Here is a 23,113-nt window from a genome sequence, read left to right on the forward strand (position 1 = left end):
AGAAAAACAAGGTTTGGATTTGGGAGATCCATCCAAAGCTCGGAATAAAGAAATGGGATAAAACCTTGGAATTTTGGGTGGGTTAAAAACAGAGATGTGGGAATGGCACTGGTGTGGGAACAGCCAAGGTTTCTTCACGTTTTTCCAAGGAAAAGTTGGGAATTTGGGAGCTCACCTGGCAGCACCTCGTAGATGTCGTCACCTTCCAGCTCCGGCTCCTCTGGATTCAGGGTGGAATTTTGGGAATTGTTCATGGAATCGGAGCTGTCCCGGTCCTTGGAGAGCTCTTCCTCTTCCTCATCCTCCTTCTCATCCTCCTCCTCCTCCTCATCCTCATCGCAGGGAATGGTCAGGGAGCTGAGGTCTGCCAGGAAACAGGGAAAAAAGGGATGGAAAAGTGGGAATTCTCCCGATTCCAGAGGGGTGGGATGGAGATCCAAATCCTGCACCCAAGAACAGGAAAAAACCAAGGAAAAACTCAAGAAAAGATGGGAAAACTCAAGGAAAGATGGAAAATCCCAAGAAACAACCCCAAATTCAGGGATGAATCCTGAAGGGGCACAGGAGGAGGGGAGGGGAGCTGGGGAATTCCAGAGGTTCTGGAAAGTTCCAAAGGTTTCCAGAGAATTTCTGGAATTTTCTCTGTGTCCAGCTGGAGCAACTCCGTACAAATCTGGGTGGGGGTGGATGGAAAGCCCCGATCCAGGTGGGAAAACGCTTCCCAAAGATCCCAAAAACCGGGAGCCGCTCCAGACTCACCCCTCAGGAGGAACTGGATCTGCTCCACCCAATCCTGGGCCTCGGCCGGGCTCGGAGCTGTGAACTGCCGGGAGAATCCGTTATCCCGGGATTTGGGATTTGGGATTTGGGATGAGGGGACAGGGATCCACCATTCCCAACCCCGGGGCACTGGGAAAAGCCATTCCCGAGGTTTATCTCCCAGCTCCAAGTGGGAGCGGAGCACAGCCGGAATATCTCAGGAAAGCTGGCAGGCCTAATCCATGGAAATCCATGAAATTCCATGAAATTCCATGGAAACCCATGGAAACCCATGGAAATATCCCTAAATCCTAGCCAGGCTATCCCAGGAAATCTGTCAGGTCTAATCCATGGAAATCCATGGAATTCCATTCCCATTTCTCCCCCGATATTCCTGTTTCACCCCCCAAATTCCCATTTCCCCCCCCAATCCCTTTTGTTTTCCCCTAAAATTTCCCATTTCCCCCCCAAAATTCCCACTTCCCTGCCGTTTCCCACCTCGTAGGAGCGTTTTCCGGGACAGAGCAGCTGGAAGCAGCATTTTTTCCGGGAATCTTTCCGGAGCTGGGAGTCCAGGTGGGCCTGGTAGCGCTCGATGGGAAAGGAGCCTTTGGGCTGCTTGCCTGGGAAAAGGGAATTGGGCAAAATTTGGGATTTTCCGGCTTTTTTCCATCCCTGGATGCGGCTCAGGGGGGTTTATCCATGGAGGGAAACTGAGGCACGCGGCTGGAAAATTCCAGGAAAGGGGAAAGTCCAGAAAATTCTGGAAAAAGAAACGGATGGAAAATCTGGGAAAGGAAAAATGGCCACAAAATTCAGGGAAAGGGAAATGGCCAGAAACTTCCCTTTGCTCCAATGGAAAAACCCCAAATCCAGCTGGGATTTCCCTTTCCAGAAGCTGGGAATTGCAGTTTTCCATGGTCAGATCTCGCTTTTCCACCCAAAAGTTGGGAATTCTTTTCCCACTCACTTTTCTCGTTGGCGTAATAGAGGAAATTCCGTTGGGTGAGGACGCACCAGCGCTTGTGCCACTCGGAGCCGAAAAAGCTGGGCTCTGGAAAACAAGGAAAAATAGAAAAAATTGGGGGAAAAATGGGAAAAATCAGGAAAAGCAGGAATAAGACTCAATTTTATTCCTTTGGGACGTGTTTCTCATGGATTCAATGCGGCCAGGGAACATGTTTAGGGTTAAATCTCAGGGAAATGTTGTTGAACCAGAGATTAGCGGGAGTTAAGCCAGGCCTAACTCTGAGCTGAGCTCAGGGAAAAGCCAGGAGCTGTTTCTGCCTCTTCCCATCAATAATTCCCGAGAAAATCCCATTAGGGAAGGGAATAATTTGTGGCTTTCACGGGAAAAGAGAGATAAGGCCGGGGCTGATTCCGAGCCCGGCTCTTATCTCCGCATTAAATGTGGGATGATCCCGAATCCCTGGAGCTTTTCCCGGCTTTTTCTCCTCATTAGTTTTGCCCTCCAGGCCTGGGCCGGGCTTAATTTAATTCCAGGATTTAATTTGGATGCTCTGGAAGAGGGAATGAGCCGGGCAAGGCATTGGAAAAACCTGGAAGCTCCTGCCGGTGGAAATCCATGGATTTCCTGCGTTTTCCTGGTTTTTTTAGGCTGGAAATTTGGGATTTTGCCACATTTTCAGGTGGCAAGCCCTGGATCTTCTCCTGGAATTCCAGGTTTTACCTCGGGATCTTTTCTCCAGGTATCCTTGCTTCAAAATATTCCCGGAATCCTGGATGGGCCGTGGGATCTCCTCCAGGCCTGCAGGGAGCAAAGCAAAGGAAAACCTTGGAATTTGCCATTCCCATTCCCACATTCCAAGGTTTCCAGTCCCTTCCTTTGGGGAAGAAGCGTTGGGGGTGGAAATCCCAGTTTATCCCGATCCCTCTGATATTCCCACGATTGGGAATAGGGAACAGGGTCTTGGAATTCTGGGATTCAGCGGGGTGAGGCTGGAGCTGCCCTTTTTCCCTGGAATCTGGTTGGGTTATGGAAACGGAAATCCCAATTTCCACGGGAAATCCAATTCCCATGGAGAATCTGCCTATGGAATCTCATCCCGGAGCCTGGAAGGGGTCTGCCATTCCCAGCTCATCCCAAAAACCTAGGAATCCTGGGACAGTGGGAAGTGATCCTGGATGAGCTTTAGGATCCCTTCCATCCCAAATTATCACCTAAAAAATTCACATAAAAATGAAAAACATGGAAATAAAAATATAAAAATATGGATCCATAACTTGAAAATCCCTGGAATTCTTTCCCTGTTCCCCAATTCTTCCCTAATCCCAACATTCCGACCCCGGCCCTGCCCGGCCGAGCCCTCCCTGATCCACAATGAGCCGGAAAGTCCTAAATCATTCCCTAATGGAGCGTCCACCCCATCCATCAGCGGGCGGGAATTCATCCCCATTAATTCCCTAATCCATGATAAACTTCCCGTCCTTTCCTGTCCGCGCGGGGACTCCGTAAATCCCGACTTTTGCTCCGGCTCCACCGGAGCGTTCAGGTGTGCTCCGACCATTCCTCGTTAGCCCGATGGCCTCATTTTCCCGGGAATGGCCTTGGAGGCCTCGTTTTCCCGGGAATGGCCTTGGAGGGCTCGTTTTCTGGGAATGGTGAGGCCTTGGAAGTCCCATTTTCCGGGGAATGGCCTCGGAAGCCTTGTTTTCCCGGGAATGGCCTTGGAGGCCTCATTCCATACGCAGCAAACTTGGGAATTCTGCGGGCGGCAAACTTGGGAAAAAGTTTTGAATTCTGGGAAAACTTGGGAATTCTGGAGGCAACAAATTTGGGAATTTTAGATACGGCAAACTCAGGAATTCCGGAGGCAACAAACTCAGGAATTGCGGAGGCAAGAAACTTGGGATAACTCCCCGCAGCGGGGCAAAACCAGGGGGGACCCCGCATTTTTTGGGATTCTGTCCAAGATGACGTTTAGCAGGGCTGGGGATCTGCTTCCATAAATCCCGGCTCATCCCGGGAATCCGCGGAACGCCGGGATCGGCCCTCTGCCCCCGCATCCGGCCGGGAAGCGCGGCCGGAGCTCGACCGCGGCTTTTCCGTGTTCCCGATAAGGAACTCATCCATCAGGGCCGGGGGAAGGCAGAAGGGCGGGGACGGGGTTGGATTTATCGGGAATGTGTCATTCCCTCCACACGCCCCGCGGGATAAATGGATCCTCCATCATTCCCGGCCGCTCCGCACCTGCGGCCGCGCGCGCTCCGGGATGACCGGAGCCAAGGATTTGATGGATTTTCCCGACTTTAATGAACGTAAACAAACAAAGGAGAGAGGGAAACATCAAATAATTCCCGTGACAGCTCCCAAAAGGAGCCGGGAGAGCGGGAAGCGCTTCCCAAAGGGAGCCGCGTTTGATGTGGGATCGGGATTTGTAAACAGCGGCAGCTCCGGATCGCGCCTTATCCAAATATTTCCCTTTCCCAGCGCCGGCTGAAAGTCGGGATTGACGGCTTTGGACTCTTCAACTTTCAGCTTTCACCCCGCGGCTCCGGAGGGAGGGAGGCAGGCCCCACCCCCCATTCCCGCTGGAATTTGTTCCCTAATTTCCCCTTGGAAAAGCTGATATGGGGCAGCTGGAGATCAAACTCCCGGTGCTGCTTTCCCCCGGCATTCCCGGTTTTCCAGAGGGTCCCAAACCCCTCCAAGGACCTCTCAGCCCCAAAGGAGGAGGGAGGGGGGAGTGACCTCAATTCCTGCCGGGATTTGCTCCCTAATTCCCCCTTGGAAAAGCTGATACGGGACACCTGGAGATCAAACTTGTCCCGCTCTTCCCGCTCATTCCCGGTTTTCCAGAGGGTCCTGAGCCCCTCCAAGAACCCCGCGGCCCCAGAAGGAGCCAGTGGAGGAGGCAGAGAGGGAATGGGAGGGATGAGCCCCATTCCTGCAGGGATTTATTCCCAATCTCCCCATGGAAAAGCTGATCTGGGAACCTGGAGATCAAACTGGAGCCACTCATTCCCGCTTTTCCAGCCCTCATCCACCCCATCCCTTTTTTCCATCTGGGTCAGGAGCCACCCATGGATCAATCCCAGAGGGATGAAGCTCCCCTGGCCATGGATAAACAGGATTTGGGATGCTGAGCCTTGGGAGCAAATCCCAAATCCCAGTGGGATCCTCTCGCCCAGCCACCCCCTTTTCCTAATTCCCAACATGGGCAGCAATCCCAGGGAAAATCCCAAATTTTTGAGAGCTGAGGGTGTCACAGAGGGGGAATTCCAGGTTTAATCCCGAGCTGAAATTTGGGAATAAAAGGAAGGGAATGAAAGGACCTTCCTGCCATAAATTCCCACCGAGAATTCCCACCGGGACTCCGGGGTTACATCCTGGCTCTTTAAAAACGTATCCCAAGAAAATCAAGCACCTCCATCACCTTCCCGGGAATATTTACGGCCTCTGGGAAGGGCTCGCCAGCAGAATTCCCACTTGGAATTCTCCAGGAGCTGGCAAAGGTCAGCGCAGGGATGGACGCGGCTGAAGGATTTCCCTCCCGAGATTCCAAGGCCGGGAGATCCCAACCCTGGAGCTGCTCCCAAGGGATTCTGCCGGGCTTTGGGGTCGCGTCCCGGGGCAGGAATTCAGGGAAAAGCTGTGTCATTCCAAGATTTTGCCACAAGGAAGCAGCAGAAGCTCAGGATTGGAGCCGGCAGAGGGAGCGGCCCCGCCGGGAGCAGCAGCGGGGGGCTGGGATCCCAAATCCCAAATTTCCCACCCCAAAATGGGGCTGTGAACCCCTGCTGGGGATCCCAATTCCCAGATTTCCTATCCCAAAAAGGGGGCTGGAAATGCCGGCTGGGATCCCAATTCCCAAATTTCTCATCCCAAAAAGGGGCTGTGATGATCCCTAAAATCCCCTGTCCCTGTCCCAGGGGGCTCCAGACCCCCCCTTTCCCCCAGTTTTAGGGTGGCAGCTCCGACTCCAATTCCGACTGGGAATTCCAAGGGAAGCAGATGGGGGTTGGCAGGTCCCTGTCCCCATTCCTGTCCCTTTTCCCATCTCTATCCCTATCCCCATCCCTGTCCCCATCCCTGTCCCTTTTCCCATCTCTATCCCTGTCCCCATCCCAATCCCTCCAAACCCCTTTTCCCTGATTTTAGGGTGGCAGCTCCATGCCCCCATTCCAGTTAGGAATTCCAAGGGAAGCAGGTGGGGGTTGGGAGGTCCCTGTCCCCATCCCTGTCCCCTTTCCCATCCCATCCCTTCCCATCCCATCCCATCCCATCCCAGTCCCCCCAAACCCCTTTTCCCATTTTTGGGGTGACCGCTCCATGCCCCATTCCCGCTGGGAATTCCGCAGGAAGCTCCAGCCCCGCTCCCTCCCTTTCCCTCTCCTGACCTCATCACTTTTCCCCCCACTCTCCAAAAGTGCTGAGCGCGGCTTTCCCGGGAATTATTTATCCGCGGGAGAAATGATTAAAAAAATTATTGGGAAAAAAAGGGAGATAAAACAAAACATCGATCGCTCCGGCCGCATCCGCCTCTGGGAGCGCTGGGAAGTGACAGCGGATAAAGGATGGCGGGGCCGGAAAAACAGGGAACTGCTTTTTATGGCAGCTCGGATTCCCACAAAGCCATAAATCCGGGATGTGATGGATCAGGAGAAAAGCTCCACACGGGGTGGGTTTGGGGAACTTTGGGTAGGAATCCTGGTGGGGTCAGAGCTCCGGGACCCCAAAATCCAGGTGGGATCAGAACTCCAGACCCCAAATTCCAGGTGCGATCAGAACTCCAGACCCCAAAAACCAGGTGCGATCAGAACTCCAGACCCCAAATTCCAGGTGGGATCAGGGCTCCAGGAGCCCCAAAATCAAAGCTGGATCAGGATTTTGGGATCCAGGAGGAACATTCAGCCCCCATCCCAAATTCCTGGTTGGATCAGACTCCAGAACCCCAAAATCCAGGTGGGATCAGAGCTCCGGACCCCAAAATCCCAGTTGGATCAGGGCTTGGGATCCAGGGGGGACATTCAGTCCCTATCCCAAAATTCCGGTTGGATCAGGGCTCAGGACCCAAATTCTAGGTGGGATCAGAGCTCAGGGCCCAAATTCCAGGTGGGATCAGGGCTCCAGGATCCAGGGCGGACATTGGACCCTTACCCTAAATTCCAGTGATTTGGGATTGAACAGAACCCCAGGAACGGGATCCCATGGGAATGCAGCCCCTTCCCAGCCCGGATCTGATCCCAAACGTTCCCCCTGGGGCCGTTCCCTCATTTCCCCATTCCCTGGGAAGGGAGGGACGGGAACACGGCCGGGAATTTGTAACGCCGCGTGCGGAGCTGACATTTATGGGAAATTGGGAAAGTGAGGATTTTATTGCTCTCTCCGTCAAAACCCGCCGCTCCATCCGAGGCCTGGGAAATGTGGGATCGATATCCCAGCCTCTAATATCATCCCAGAAAACCAAAAAAAATCATTATCCTGTTATTTTTATTATGGAGTTACAGCTGAAAAATGGGAGCTGGGGTGGTTTCCATTTCCTCAGCGGTTTTTTCCAGGTTTTTTTTCTGGGGTTTTTCCCTCCCCTGCTGCCTCTGGATCAAATCCTGCCAGGATGGGAAATGGGATTTGGGTGGGGATGGGAAGGACCTGACTCTGCTCTGGGATGGGATTTGGGAGCCCCAAATCTCCAGGATGGGATTTTGGGAGCCCCAGAGTTCCAGGATGGGATTTGGGAGCCATATATTTCTGGTATGGGATTTTGGGAATGCCAAAGATCCCCACGGCTCTGATATGGGGATTTTGGGAATCCCAAAGATCCACGATGAGATTTTGGGAGCCCCACATGTCCAGGATGGGATTTGGGAGCTCCAAATCTCTGGAATGGGATTTGGGAGCTGCAAATCTCTGGGATTGGATTTTAGGAGCCCCAAATCTCTGGGATAGGATTTTGGGAGCCCCAAATCTCTGGGATGGGATTTTGGGAGCCCCATGCCCCTCCGACCCTTGGAAAGACAAGCTCATCCCCACAAAGTCCCAGACTGGGAGCGGATTCCCACAGGAACAGAATTCCCGATGTCCTGCCAGGGCCTTGGTGGTGTCACCGCCGCTGTCCCCATCTCCCTGCCGGCCACTCCTGGATTCCCGGGATTTACGGAATGGGGGAACACGGAGCCAACACCTCCACCTCGCTGCGGAACCAGACGGATCCGGGATGCTTTCCGGGATCCATCCCATGATCCCGACTTTTTCCAGCCTCCCCAGGGGTCCCTGCAGCACCTGGAACGCCGGGATCAGGGCGGCGAATCCCAGCCTGGAGCAGCATCCCGGCAATCCCCGGGAATCCTCTCCGTGCCCTCCTCATTATCCCATTCCCAGCGGGAAGTTCTGAGCTCCTTCCCGGCTCCTGCTATAAAAAAGTGATGGATGGCCGGGAAAGCTCCGGGAGTTCATCCATTCTCCCATTAAATTTTCCTTTAATTGGTCCCGGAGTCAATCAGGAACTCGCCGGGCAGTGAATTAAGGAAAAGAGGGAAAAATCCACGGAGCAGGGGGAGTCTTTGTGCTGTTCCTGGGTTAAAAAAGGCTGGATTTGCCTCCAGAGGGGCTGGAATTCCACACCAGGAAGGTCCTGCATGGATTGAGGGATCTCCAGGAGCAGGGAATCGGCCAAGTGCTCCCAAATCACCAAAAAATCCTTAGAAAATGCAAGAAAATCTGGGCAGAAGCAAAAATAAAGCGATGGGAGAGAGAGGATGGGAAGGGTGGATAATGATATTTCCTGGGATTGGGACAGCATTCCCGAGGCATGGAAAGCTCTGGGAATACACAGCAGGAATTCCTGGGTTGGTGGCTGGCTGGGAATGAGCCGGGGCAGAGCCAAGAGCAGCACTTGGAAGCACCTGGAGACCCAACCCGAGTTTTCCAGGAATACTCAAGGACCAATTGACCATGGAGAATTCCTAAAATTCCTTTGGAAACCTGGAGAGGGGAAAGCTGGGATGGGCCATTCCAGGACCATTCCGGAGTCACTCCAGGGCCATTCCAGAGATATTCCAGAGTCATTCCAGGGCCATTCCACAACCATCCCTGTAGGATTCCAACTCCTTCATCCCTTTGCCGACAGATCCAAAGTTTGGGATTGACACATCCCAACCCCACCAGAGCCAGGGCAGGATTTTCCCTCCTGGAATGTTCTTCTGTTCCCCATTTCCCCCATTTTTAATGGAATCTCAGAGTGGGATCAAACCTCTCCCTGCCCTCCACCCTCCTCCCACCCCTTCCCATGCCTCCACCCCTCGGGAACACCGGGATCGGCTCCATCCCTTGGGAACACCGGGATCAGCTCCATCCCTTGGGAACACCGGGATCGGCTCCATTCCCCCTTCCAGGAGCGCTGGGATTGGGATCAAACCTCTCCCTGCCCTCCACCCTCCTCCCACCCCTTCCCATGCCTCCACCCCTCGGGAACACCGGGATCAGCTCCTTTCCCCCTTCCAGGAGCGCCGGGAACGGCTCCATCCCTTGGGAACACCGGGATCGGCTCCATTCCCCCTTCCAGGAGCGCTGGGATCAGCTCCATTCCCCCTTCCAGGAGTGCCGGGAACGGCTCCATTCCCCCTTCCAGGAGCCCTAAATCTCCTGGCGGGAGATTTACGATTCCCATTCCCGTTCTTTACTGCAAATCCAATCGGGCAGTAATGGTGGAACACGGGAACGCCGTCACCCAGGGCTGATGGCTCCCATAAAACCGATGTCATTCCAAACGGATGAGTTTATAAACGGGAACAAACCCTCGGCGCTGACAGGAACATGAAACCCATTCACCATTTAAACGCTTCCCATTTTTTATTCCGGGGATTCGCGGCTGCCGGGGAACGCGGAGCGCGGCCGCGGGTCCTCCCACCCCTTCCCATGCCTCCACCCCTCGGGAACACCGGGATCAGCTCCTTTCCCCCTTCCAGGAGCGCCGGGAACGGCTCCATCCCTTGGGAACACCGGGATCGGCTCCATTCCCCCTTCCAGGAGCGCTGGGATCAGCTCCATTCCCCCTTCCAGGAGTGCCGGGAACGGCTCCATTCCCCCTTCCAGGAGCCCTAAATCTCCTGGCGGGAGATTTACGATTCCCATTCCCGTTCTTTACTGCAAATCCAATCGGGCAGTAATGGTGGAACACGGGAACGCCGTCACCCAGGGCTGATGGCTCCCATAAAACCGATGTCATTCCAAACGGATGAGTTTATAAACGGGAACAAACCCTCGGCGCTGACAGGAACATGAAACCCATTCACCATTTAAACGCTTCCCATTTTTTATTCCGGGGATTCGCGGCTGCCGGGGAACGCGGAGCGCGGCCGCGGGGAAGGGCTGGGCTCGGAATCCTAAAACTGGGCTTAAAATCACCCTAGACCTGCTCAGCACCCAGCAGGATTTATCCACCTCCCCTTGGGAAAGGCTCCTGGTGACCCCAAGGTGACATGAACCCCAAAAGCAGCCTTAAAACCAGCCCTAAAATCAGGCCTAAAACCAGCCCTAAAACCACCTTGGATCTCAGTCTCCAGCAGGATTTATCCCTTTTTCCACTTTGGAAAAGCTCCCAGAGAGCCCAAGGTGTCCAAAACCTTAAAACCAGCCCTAAACCCAGCCCTGGGCCTGCCCAGCATCCAGCAGGATTTATCCCTTTCCCACTTCAGAAAGGCTCCGGCGATCCCGAAGGATGCCGCGGTTATCGCCATGGCGACGGGCGCGGATCAATCCCCGCTCCAGGTGTGTTTGGATTGCTCCTCCCGGAGATTTTCCGGCCTCTCCGGGGCTCTTTCGGCACCTCCTCATTTCCCGGAGCAAATATTTATGGAATATTGTCCTGGAGCTGAGGGGGGGAAAGGGGGAGAGCTCCACCTGCTCCCAGAAATTCATGGTGGTTTTCTTGGGGATTTTTTGCTGGAAAAGCAGGGAAAATCCCAAATAGGGAATGGTGGAATGGTTTGGGATGGAAGGGACTTAAATCCCACCCTGTTGCAATCCCATTCCCATCCCGTTCCCATCCCATTCCATGGGCAGGGACAATTCCTGTTATCCCAGGGTGCTCCAATGTGGCCTGGGAGAATTCCAGGGAATCTGGGAATTCTCAGCTTCTCTGGGAGTTCCTCCCCAAAATCCCACCTGAACTCCTCCTTTTGCACTTGGAACACATTCCCTGTCTCCTGTCATCCCAATTCCTGATGAAAATATCCAGGATATCACCCCAAAGGATGGGCAATGTCCCTGCCTGGTGCTGGATCCCAGGAAAAGCCGGAAAATCCAATTTTCCCTCTCCAATGATGGATTTTCTCCTTCTGGAAAACCGGGATAACAACAGAGAGCTTCTCCTGGGAAGGGCCTGATGATCCTCAGTGCAGCAGGAAAACGGCCGGAATTTTTCCCTGTTATTTCAGGAATTAGGATGGGAATGATCCTCAATCAGCCGGATCCAACTTTTTTCCTTGGGAAAAGGGAATGGGAATATCTTTGGCTCCATGGGAGGATTCCTTTGGAGAGATCCGTGATCCCTGAGGATCCAGAGAATCATGGAATGGGATCGGGATAGGAGCAACCCCCAAGCCCAGAATTCCAGAATTCCTGGAACTGCAAATCCTCAGGGATCTCCTTCCAACTCCCTCCCACCAGACCAGGCTCAGACCATTGATCCATGGATAAAACCATGGAAAACCGGGAAAAAGAGAGGGGAAAAAATTCTCACAAAAATATCCAGGAGCCGACTTTTCCAGAGCCAGCTATCCCAGATCCGGGGGCGTTCCCGGTGCTCACGGATCCCACCGGGATCTCCTCCCTTCCTTCCTTCCTTCCTACCCTGGGAGCAGCCTGGAATCCCATCCCGAAGGGAAGGAAGCTCCACCGGAGCCTCCAGCCCTAAATCCGGGCCCATCCCATGGAAATTCCAGAGCCGGGAACGTTTCCTCCTTCCCTGAGCAAATTCCGAGCCTTTGGCTCCATCCTTGTTTTTATTAGGAATGGGAGCAGCCCCTTCCCTAAAAACCCCATTCCCGCCCCAAAAAAGCGAGGAAAAGCTGGAGCAGCCCCTGGATCCCAGCCTGCAAAAACCTCTGGAATATTTGTAGCAGGGATCCCAAAATCCTGGGATTAATTAAGGCCACTAATTAATAACAATTAATTAATGGCAGGCTGGCATTAATTAGGACAAGTGTAAGAGTCTTCCAAAGGTTTTTCCCATCCTACCTAAGGAATGGATGTCCTGGAATGGTTTTAGCTGGGATTTAGAGGGATCCGGGATAAAAACGGGGAATTTGGAGGAGGAATTGAGCTGAAATCCAGGATTTGGGATGCTCCAGCTCCTTCCCAGACTGCAGGAACACGGGAGCCTGGGAATTATCCCTAAAGCCCTTTTCTTTTTAAGAGGACTGAGGCCCAGTTTTCCCACTCCAAACCAGGAACACGCCAAAAAAACCCGGGAATTCTTCCAGGCTCATCGCTTGAATATTTAACCAAGCCATTTTTTAAGGAAAAGCTCCAATCCCGAGGGATGGATTTTTATCCTTTTCCATGTGGGAGCCGATGTTTTCCAGGATGAACGGCCCCTGTTTTCCCGAGCCTTCAAATCCCACTAAATTTCTGTTTCCCTGGAAGAACTCCGCAGAATCCCATAAAATTTGATTTATCCGCCTGCGTGAGCCGCACGGAACCGCAATTTCCAGGATAAATGCCGGGTGTAAATTGTTGTTTATGTCGGATTCCGACCGGCTTTACGAGTTTCCCCGAGAAAACAGGATCTTCCCGCCTTTATTTCTTCCGTCGGAGCCTCCCCTGCCCACGGAGAAATTCTGGGGATTAGGGGCTTGGCCAGGAATCACCTTTTTCCCACTTTCTTTCCCGGGGGGAATTGTGGGAGTTCTGGGATTTGGGATCGGTTTAAATCAGGAGAATTTTAAGGGAATTCCTGCTGCTGTTCCCGGGGTTTTCATTCAAGGATCCTCCAGGATTCTCTGGAAAGTTCTGGTTGGGAAAAATGTTTATTCCCATGCAAAGCTTGGGCACAGCAAAGGGAAAATTCCTTGGGAATGTGGGTGGGAAAAGCTGCTCATTCCCACCCTCATTCCCACCCAAAATCCGGCCTCAGCCAGCGGAGAATCCCTCAGGAATCTGGCTGGGGAAAACCCCGAATTCCCATGCAAATTCCTGTCACAGCAAGCAGAGAGTCCCTCAGGAATTTCCCTCGGAAAAGCCCCTCATTCCCACCCAAAATCCAGCCCTAAAGAGCAGAAAATTCCTTGGGAATCTTCTTGGAATGCCAGGATTCAGGGATGGGAAATTAAATGGGACAAACCTCGAGAAATCCTGAGCAAAGCAAATCCCAAAATCTTCCATGCCATGGGAAGCACCCAAAGTCTTTTCCATGGGGACACCAATCCATCCTTTCTCTGCTTCCAGAGGGATTGACCCACCCCATTCCCTGGATTCTCCAAAAAAAATCCTCACCACAGCACAACCCCCAAATCCAAGGCAACTTTTCCTCCAGCGGAAAGCCAGGAAAAGGTCAGGGAGCGGGAAAAATAATAAGATTTTCTAACGGCTTCCTTCGGAGCAAAATATTATCCGTTCTCCCGCTTTTTTTCCGGCTTTTATGGAAGGAGATTCTGCCAATTCCAAAGAAAAAGGAGGATTAAAATGAGCTTCTGCACCTTCGGGGGCCCATTTGGAAGTTTTACTGTACGGAGCTGACAGGAAAAATCGGGAATTAATATCCCGGAGCCGCTTCCGAGCTGCAATAGCAATTATTGGACTCCGTGTCCCTGGATAAATAATGGGGCCATTCCACTAATTAGCTCCGACGATCCCGGCTCCGTGGAAATCCTCCCCCGCCCGGAAAAACAACGCCGGGTTTTCGGGAATGGCGGCTTTTTCCACCTGGAAAAATGGTGGGAAAATGGGGGGAAAATGGTTGGAAAATCCAGGAGTTGTTCCCGTGTTTGGGTGTGGAATGAGAGGTGCTGGTGGAAAAATTGGGAATGTTGATAGGGAATTGAAAATGTTATGGATTTCTGATTCCCACTCCATGAAAATCCTTCCCTGCCCAGAAAACCAACAGCGGGTTTTCAGGAATGGTGGCTTTTTCCACCTGGAAAAATGGTGGGAACACGGCGGGAAAATCCAGGAGTTGTTCCCATGTTTGGGTTTAGAACGGGAGGTGTTGGTGGAAAAATCGGGAATGTGAACAGGGAATTGAAAATGTTATGGATTGCCAGTTATTCCTAATAAAATTATCCCGGTGATTCCCGCTCCCGTGCAACTCCATTAATTCTGGAGGTGTTAAATGGGAGCAGAGCTCATAATTAATTAATTAATTAATCAATCAATCAGCGTTCCAGGACGGTTTTCCCACTTAAAATCCTGGGTTTTTGCGTTATTCCATAATTATTTTCCAGCCTTGGGATTGCAACAGGAGCTGCTGTTCTCCGGCGTATCCTGATTTATTCCAAGGACAAACGGGATCTCCATCTCCAGCCCATCCTCAGCCCCCAAATTCCGAGGATCCGGCACTCCGGGGATTGCAGCCTCATCCCAAATATTCCAAAATTAAAATACTGAAACCTGGAATTTTTCTGGATGTTAAATCCCTTTTTCCCACTTTTTTTCCCACGTCCCATCCATCCTGGATTTTCCATAGGATCAGATCCCACTCCAAATGTTCCTTGGGATTATTGGGATCGTATTCCAAGCTCCCTGAATTCCCAATAACCTGCTGATCCCTGGGATTATCCCAAATCCACCTTTTCCAGAGCGTTTGGAGCAGGGAAGCAAAACTTTAACCCAGAAATTCCTTTTTCTTTTAAAGCCTTGATGATCCAAGAAATTCCAGGTGCTGAAATATTCCCGGCTCATTCCACGCTTGGAATTCGAGCACTTCCTTATTCCCTTCCCAGCCCATCTGGATGTGTCAAAAATCCCAGATCTCAAATTCCACATCCCGTATCCCAAATCCCGTATCCCAAATCCCGTATCACAAATCCCACATCCCAAATCCCGTATCCCAGTCCCGTATCCCAGTCCCGTATCCCAAATCCCGTATCCCAAATCCCGTATCCCAATCCCGTATCCCAAATCCCGTATCCCAGTCCCGTATCCCAAATCCCGTATCCCAAATCCCGTATCCCAGTCCCTCCCGGCTCTGCAGGCAGGGGGCAGTGGCGCCATTTCCCGGAGAACATTCCCAGCTGGAAATCTCCAAAGCGGGAAGAGGAGAAGGGCCGGGAATGAACCCCCCCAAAAACCACTGGGAATTCTGCCCCCCCACGGATTCACCGACCCCAAAAATTCCCTCAGCAGGGCAGGGATGGAGCCAAGCCCTGAAAAAATCTGGGAATGGGAATTGGAGGTGCCAGGGTTTCATCCTGTTCCCAGAAAATGATGGATCAGGGATTGCACCTCGAAAATTCCAAGGGGAGCCTCCAATTCCTTCCCATTCCAAGAATTCCTGTTTTTCCAAAGGCCCCATTGGAAAACCCCACAAATCCAAGGATGCACAGAGGGAAATCCTGCTGGGAAAGTCGTTCCCACTCCGATATTCCAAGGAAATGAACATCCTTTGGAATAACTCTGTGATCCCTCCTCGGACCCTCATTCCCAGGAGCTGGAATTCCCAGGGACGGCATTCCCTGCTCCCTCCGTGCTTTTGGGATCTGCGCTGCCTCCTCCCCCTCTCCCGGTGCTTTTCCTGGTGTTCCCGGTGCCGGATCCCAGCCTGGAATTCCCAGCTCCGTTCCATGAGGAGAATTCCCTGACCCTTCTCTCCCCTGGAAAACTGGGAATTCGTCCCCACATCTCTTCTGGTCCTGCTGAGCTTGGATCCTCAGGATTTGGGGTTCTCTCCCTAAAAATTCCATGGATTTGTTACATCCCTGCTTCAGGATCTGGAGTTCCCTGCTCATTTTCCCTCTTCCCAGTCCCCACATCCCTCGGTCCCGATGCTCATCCCTTTGGATTAGGATTGGGAATAACCAATCCTCGGTCTGAATCCTTGGGAATGGCTTTTCCCGGCTTTTCCCTGCCTCTGGAATGGGATTAAAGCTCAGCATCCCAACATCCCCGCTTTTTTCCACGGAAAAAGAAACATTTTCCACGTTTCCCTGACATAAATGCAAGCACAGACCAAGGATTGGTTATTCCCAATCCTGATCCATGAGATGAGTCAGGAGGAGAATCCCGAGCTCGGGAATTCTGGGAAAACTCCCGAGTGGGATCAGCAGCATCAAACCTGCTGGGATAGACCTGGGAAAAGCAGGGATAGCACCAGGATCGAGGGATGGGGGATTGGAAAGAGGGAAAATGAGCAGGGAATCCCGGATCCTGAAGCAGGAATGTAACAAATACATGGAATTTTTAGGGAGAGAATCCCAAATCCTGAGGGTTCAAGAATTCCCAACAATCTTGGGACCTTGAAAATCCCAGATCCTGAAGGTTCGGGAATTCCTGAGGATTTTGGGAACTTCAGAATCCCAAAGGTTCAAGAATTCCCAAGGACCCTGGCACCTTTAGAATCCCAAATCCTGAAGATAAAAGAATTCCAGGAAAACCCCACTCCAGCCCTTCCCAGTAAACAAAATCCAGGATTTTTCCTACCCCAAATCCACCTCCTTTCCCAAATCCGGGATGGGATTTCTCTGTGCGTTCACCTTTCCCACAAAAACCCTTTCCCTTCAAACTTCCTCTGGAAAAGGAGAGGAAAAGCTGGATTTTCCCAATTTTTTCCTGGATTTATTCCTTGATAATTTTTAACGGGAATTAATCATTCCTGTGGGATCAAGGCTGGAAAATCCTGTGGGATCAGGGCTGGAAAAATCCCTCTCCCTGCCCCAAATCGAACCCTTTTTGTTTTTTCCTTCCCATTTCCCACCAGAATTCCATGGATTTGACGGATTTTCCCTTAAAACCCTTCCCAACCTTCCCAAATTCCCCCAAACCCGCGCTGGGAGCTCCAGCCCCGTGCAGTTGCCAAGGAAAAACCTGCGGCGTTCCCAATCCTTCCTAGAATTCCCAATAAAAGCCGAGGCCGTGAACTCCAGGCGGGAATGGCCTGGATTTGACCGCGGGATGACCTCGCCCGACGGACACCGGCACCATCCGTCCTTTTTTACAGCATTCCCATTTTTTTTCCTCGGAAAACGGATCCCTAAAGCATCCCTGACCCTGCCCCGGGCGCCGGGAATTCATCCTGGGAAAAAGGGACGGCTCCTCTTTCACACAGCCCCCAGATTCCTGGGAGAATTCCGGGAGAATCCGGGAAAAAAGGGGGGAAAAGAGGATGCGGAGCTCAGGATAAAAGGGAAGGGGGAATCTCGGATCTGCTTCTGTTTCCCACTGCTGGGATTTGGGGTTTTCCCAAATAAATGTTAAAAATCCTGATTTAAATATTCCTAAATATTCCAAAAAATTCCAAAATATCCCTGTATAAATGTCCTTAAATGTCCCAAAATATCTGCATTTAAATATCCCCAAATATTCCTAAATGTCCCCAAATATTCCCATATAAATATTCCTAAATATTCCTAAGTATCCCAATTTAAATATCCCCAAATATCCTATTTTAAAATATTCCTAAATATCCCTAAATACCCTTAATAAAATATCCTTACATATCCCTTTTAAAATATTCCTAAATATTCCTAAGTGTCCCAATTTAAATATCCCCAAATATCCCAATTTAAATATCCATAATTATCCCGATTTAAATATCCCTAAAGATTCCCAAATATCCCGATTTAAATATCTCTAAATATTCCCAAATATCCCAATTTAAATATCTCTAAATATCCCCAAATATCCCGATTTAAATATCCCTAAATCTTTTTTTTCCAGCCATGAATTCCCAGCTCTCTTCCCTCCTTCCCCAGGCAGAATTCCGGATCCGATTATTCCAAGGAAAACGAGGCTGGAGCTGCAATGGGGCAGAACGATCCATCCATTAATGAGGAAAATCATGGAGTGCAAAGGTTGGGAAAACCGGGAGCTTCCCACTTTTCCACCGGAGTTTTCTGCCTTTTTTATGGAATTTGCACCAAGAAATTCCAGCACAATCCAAACTCTGGAGTCACCCAGAGGTGTTTTTCTCTGGGAAAAGAGGAATTTTGGGATTATCTCTCATTTTCCGGGCGTTTTAGTGACCTGAACCCAACAGGGGAGTTTTGCTGCTTTTCCTGCTTTTTTATGGAATTTAGACTGGGAAATTCTGGTGCAATCCTCCCCAGAAGTTGGGAATGCCACATTCCCAAATTCCCATCTCCCCGGGGTTGAAGCTCTGGATTTTCCTGCTCCTGGAAATCCAAGCTCAGCCATGTTTTCCGCATGTTCCCAAAGGAATTGGGCTCCAAGTGTCCCCAAAATTTCCTCCCAGTTCCAGAGGAATTCAGTTCCCAAGTATTCCCAAAATTTTCCCCCATTCCCAGAGGAATTCAGCTCCAGAGGATCTCCAGATCCAGAGGGTCTCCTAAAATTCCCAAAATCCCAGCCCACAGAATTTCCGGGATTGAACCCCCATCCCCTGAGCAGCTTTTCCCAGATTTTTCTTTCCTTGTTTTTTTTCCCTCTTCCCAGGAGAATCCAGGGAAAAAGCAGACATGGAAATTTCAGAGGAATTTCCAGGAACTGGTCCAGTCCTGCTCCAAACTCTGGAATCAGAAGCAGGAATTCCATTCCCAGATTTTCCCTGATGGGAATTCCATGGGCTGGCTTTAGGCCCGGCCTACTCGATCCCAGCCCAGCCAGGCTGAGCTCATCCCAAAATTCCAACGAGGCCATTGGAACAGCCCTCCAACCTCCAAACCTCGGCTGAGCCATAAAAACCCCGATAAAAATCCGGGATCTTCGGGATGCTGGGCTTTTAGTGGGAGAATTTAAATATCCCTAAATATTCCCAAATATCCCGATTTAAATATTCTCAAATATCCCAATTTAAATATCCCTAAATATTCCCCTAAAAATCCGGGATTTTCGGGATCAGTGGGAGAATCCCCCTGGATGGGTTCCGTCCCCAGCCCTGCTGGCTCCGGGAATTGCCGTTTCCAAGGATACGATGTCCCATTTAAAAATCCGGGATCTTCAGGATGCTGGGCTTTAGGATCAGTGGGAGAATTTAAATATCCCTAAATATTCCCAAATATCCCGATTTAAATATTCTCAAATATCCCAATTTAAATATCCCTAAATATTCCCCTAAAAATCCGGGATTTTCGGGATCAGTGGGAGAATCCCCCTGGATGGGTTCCGTCCCCAGCCCTGCTGGCTCCGGGAATTGCCGTTTCCAAGGATACGATGCCCCATTCCCTTCCCTCCCCCCGGATTCCCGGGAATTGCTCCGTGGGGATCCCCGTTAATGGCCGGGCTTAGTGAGGATCCTATCTTGGGGCTCTCTCCGTGGTTTTTTCCATGGATTTTCCATTCCCGCCTGGAGCCGCCGGAGCACTTTGGAGCGATTAAAGACGTCCCCATCCGGCCCGGCTCCGCTTGCCCAGAAACTCTTGGAATATTCCACAGAAAAGCCTGAAATCTGGGAAGGGCTTCCTCAGATTCCTCCTCTTCCTCGGGAATGGGGGCAGAGAAGGAATTCCGAGGAATGGGGCAAGAGGGGAATGCACTCGGGATTTGGGAGCCAAGGAGGCACCGAGCTGGGTTGGAGTTTTCCATGGAAAAGTCTACAATCCCGTTCTCCTGGGAAGAGGATTGGGAAGTTTTAGGATTCTCCTTCCAAAGCTCCCCAGAAAACCCCGGAATGATTTGGGATGAAGGGAACTCAAGGCTCATCCCATTCCCACCCGCTCCTGTTATCCCGGATTGCCCCCACCCGGCCTTGGACACTTCCGGGGATGTGGAATCCTGGAATTTCCCTGGGAAATCCATCCCAGCCCCTTCCCGCCCTCCCAGGGAGGAATTTCTCCCAAATTCCTTCTTTTCCAGCCCAAAACTCTTCTCTCATCCCAAAATTTCCCTTGGATCCCATTCCCAGGCTTTGATCCAAGGGAAGGGATTTTTCCCAAATTCCCAATCCAAATCTCTCTATTCTCCCACCCAAAAATTTCCCTTGGACCCCATTCCTGGGCTTTGCCAGGACGGGATTTTTCCCAAATTCCCATTTTTCCCTAATTCCCAATCTAAATCCCTCTCTTCCAGCCCAAAATCTCTTTTCTCCCATCACAAAATTCCCCTGGAACCCCATTCCCAGGCTTTGCTGGGAATCTGCTCCTGGGATGGGATTGGGAGCTGGCCCAGCTCTGGAATTCTCTGGAAAAACCCCCAGAATCCCTGAGGAAAAGGAGAAAAATGTGGGAATGCCCTGGGAATGTCAAAGGTGGGGGAAAATGAGCAATAAAATCCCTGGATTTGTCGGGAAAAGCAATTCCAGAGTTAATCAAGGCAGAGGTCCCAAAAAAGGGACTTTTGCCATTGATCCAGGAATATTCCACATGAAGGAATTCCCAGCTCCTGCACTGTGACCCGGCGGGAAATGAAACATCCGCCCCTTTCCCTCTCCAGCTTTTATTCCTGACATTAATCCCTGCCAGAAAAATCCATTTCCCTTTTTATTTTTAAGGGAAAAAAAAAAAAAAGATAAGTGAATTTTCTGGCAAAAAGGGGAAAAAATTGAGGTTTTTTATAGCTAGGAATTTTTATTTTAATTAAAAATCGTGGGATTTGGAATAAAGTTCATCAATAAATCAAAATTCCTACAACGGGCCCAGATCAAAGGTTAAAACCTGGGATCATCCCAACAATTCCTCAGGGAAAGCTTTCTTTGGATGAATTTTGAATGGAAAAACCTGGATATTTTTGCTGGAAAGATGATTTTTATGGGAAAAAACCCCCCAATCAATAGAGATTTTCCCAGGAGCAGGAGCATCCCCAAATCCCAAATGTCTGGAATTCCGAGGTGGGAGTGGATATCCATGGATGGATCCCAACCCAAAGCTTTCCCAGGGCTGGGATATTTGAGGGAATTATTCCTTCCCTTTTCTCTTGGAATTGCACAGAAATCCAAGGAAATTCAATCCCGGTGAACAAATTCCATGGGATTCACCCCCAACCACCCCAAATAGTCAAAAAATCAAAGTGGTGATGGTGCCAAAACCCCCTGAAAATCTGGATAAAAAATTACAGAATTTCTCCCAAATCAGAGGCGGAAAAATCAAAGCGACAACGGCGCCAAAACCGCCTGAAAATCCAGATAAAAGCCAAAATCCCGGAATTCCGGGCAGGAATCCAAGCCAACACTTCCCCCCCCTCAGATCCCCACGGGGATAAACAAATTCCAGCGGCGCAGGGAGCACGGAAAATTGGGATGGAGGCCACGCAATGACCCCCGGAGAGGGCCAGGAATGTCACCACGGCCCGGCGCTCCCGGTTCCACCTGGGCGGGCGCGGCGCACCTGGAGAAATCCATCACAATTCCGGATCGAAGGAATGCGGGGCTGGGGGTTAATCTTTAACCAGACCCCCCTGGAAGCCGAGGAAAATTCCCAGGAGCTGCTCCCGGCTTGTTTGGGAGTCACCTCGGGGAAGGAGCCGGAATTGCGAGGCTCCGTCCGGAATTTGCCGCTCCAAGGTCGCCGGGAGTGACGCGGGAAACGGGAAACGGGAAAACGAAGGGATGGGATTGAGGGAGGTCCCTGGAAATGGGGGATTTCTTGGGAAAAGGGAGGAAAACTGGAAAAACAAAATCCCCGGATTTTGTGTGGAGATGGGGATGGGGAAGAGGCCTCGGCCTCACAGGAATTCCATCGCCCGGAATGCCTGGAATTCCAGAATCCCTGAATCCCTGGAATTGCAGAGTCCCTGCAATCCCAGAATCCTGGAATCCCAGAATCCCTGAAATTCAGGCTCAGAGCCAAGCCGTCGCTTTCCCAAAATTCCGCCTCCATCCCGAGCCCTGCCTGCCCTTCTCCAACCCCAAATCCTCTGGAATATCCACAAAATCCAGGGAAAAGTGATGGGAACAAGGAGCTCTCAATGAGCCGGGACTTCGGGATCCTCCACGGATCCCTTTGGCAGGGAAGCTCAGAAATTCCCATTTTCTAAAAATCAAATATTCCACAAAAAAATCAAATATTCCATAAAAATCAAATATTCCACAAAAAATCAAGTATTCCATAAAAATTGAATATTCCACTTGCATCCTTCCAGCATTCCCGGCCACAGGTGTCCCCTTGGAATAAGGAGAAGTTTTCAGCTGTCCCAGAATTCCCCCCCTCGGAGCAGAACTGGAATTTTAAATTCATTTATTCCTGGAGTCGGGAATGGGAATTATACCGGATACAAGAGATGGGGGAAAAAGCCGGGAATTGTTTCTGAGCTGCAAGGAAATGTTTTGGGGTATGGAAAGAAAGGTGGGAAGGGGAAAAGATTAAAATAAAATAAAAGAAAAGAAATAAAATTTTAAAAAATAAAATAAAAGTCAGAACAGAATAAAGCAAAATAAGACAAAATAAAATAAAATAAAATAAAATAAAATAAAATAAGACATAATAAAGTCAAAATAAAACAAAACAAGTCCTTCCCCACACCTTCTGTAAACTCCAGGGTGTTTCAGAACCCAGGACCGTCCAACCACACCCAAACCCTGATTTAAATCCGGCCTCCCTGAATTTCCCAACCATTTCTCTGGATTTTTTACAATCCCGCTTTTTCCGTTCCGACCTTTTTCACCTCCGACAAAAGGGAAAAATCTCCGCAGCTCTGGGGCTGAAAGGACTTTTTGGGAACATCTGTCACCGTAAAAGAGTAAAACCAATGCGAGCAGCAGCGGGTTCCTTCTTTATTCCCTTTTATTCCCTTTTTTATTCCCTTTTTTATTCCCCTTTTTATTCCTTGCTCCAAGATTCCTGCTCTGAAACTTTTCCTCAGAAGCGTTTCCCAGCCTGAATTTCTTTTTTGGTTTTTCACCATTCAAAAAAATAATTTTGGTTTTTATTTCCCAGCCCAGATTTCTTTTTGGGTTCTAATAATTTCAAAAAATAACTTTGATTTTTATTTCCCAGCCAGGATTCCTTTTTGGGTTTTTTATCACTAGCCTGGATTTCTTTTTGGATTTTTACCATTAAAAAAATAATTTTGATTTAAAAAAAAAATTAAAACCATTAAAAAAAATATAAAATGGAGAGCGAGTTGGAGTTGAAAAGCGGAGGGAAGATGAAGATAAGCGGGAAAAATCAGATTTATTTCTTTTCCCCATCAATTGATGGGGAGAAAGGGAATTTTTGCCATGGACGAGGGGAGGGAAGGGGCCGACGCCGGAGTTGTCGCTGGCTGTTTACACCGGGAGCCATCTGGCAGCAGAGATATAATAACAATTATTCCGTGGAGATTCCGCTGAGGAATCGCATCCCCGTA

General features: G+C 50.3%; 1 protein-coding gene across 1 annotated transcript in view; it reads right to left on the minus strand.

The window, feature by feature from the left end:
* The window catches only part of SKAP1 (src kinase associated phosphoprotein 1), a 56,427-nt gene that overhangs the window by 9,986 nt on the left and 23,328 nt on the right, over positions 1–23,113 (minus strand). Inside the window, exons 5-9 of the mRNA XM_041473876.1 lie at positions 2,450–2,527; positions 1,730–1,813; positions 1,258–1,382; positions 760–823; positions 176–364 (exon numbers count right to left, since the gene is read on the minus strand). Of these exons, the coding sequence (XP_041329810.1) occupies positions 176–364; positions 760–823; positions 1,258–1,382; positions 1,730–1,813; positions 2,450–2,527 (540 nt within the window). The remainder of the gene's footprint in view (positions 1–175; positions 365–759; positions 824–1,257; positions 1,383–1,729; positions 1,814–2,449; positions 2,528–23,113) is intronic.

The sequence above is a fragment of the Pyrgilauda ruficollis genome, unplaced genomic scaffold (assembly GCF_017590135.1).
Source record: "Pyrgilauda ruficollis isolate IOZ18807 unplaced genomic scaffold, ASM1759013v1 scaffold304, whole genome shotgun sequence".
Classification (NCBI taxonomy): Eukaryota; Metazoa; Chordata; class Aves; order Passeriformes; family Passeridae; genus Pyrgilauda; species Pyrgilauda ruficollis.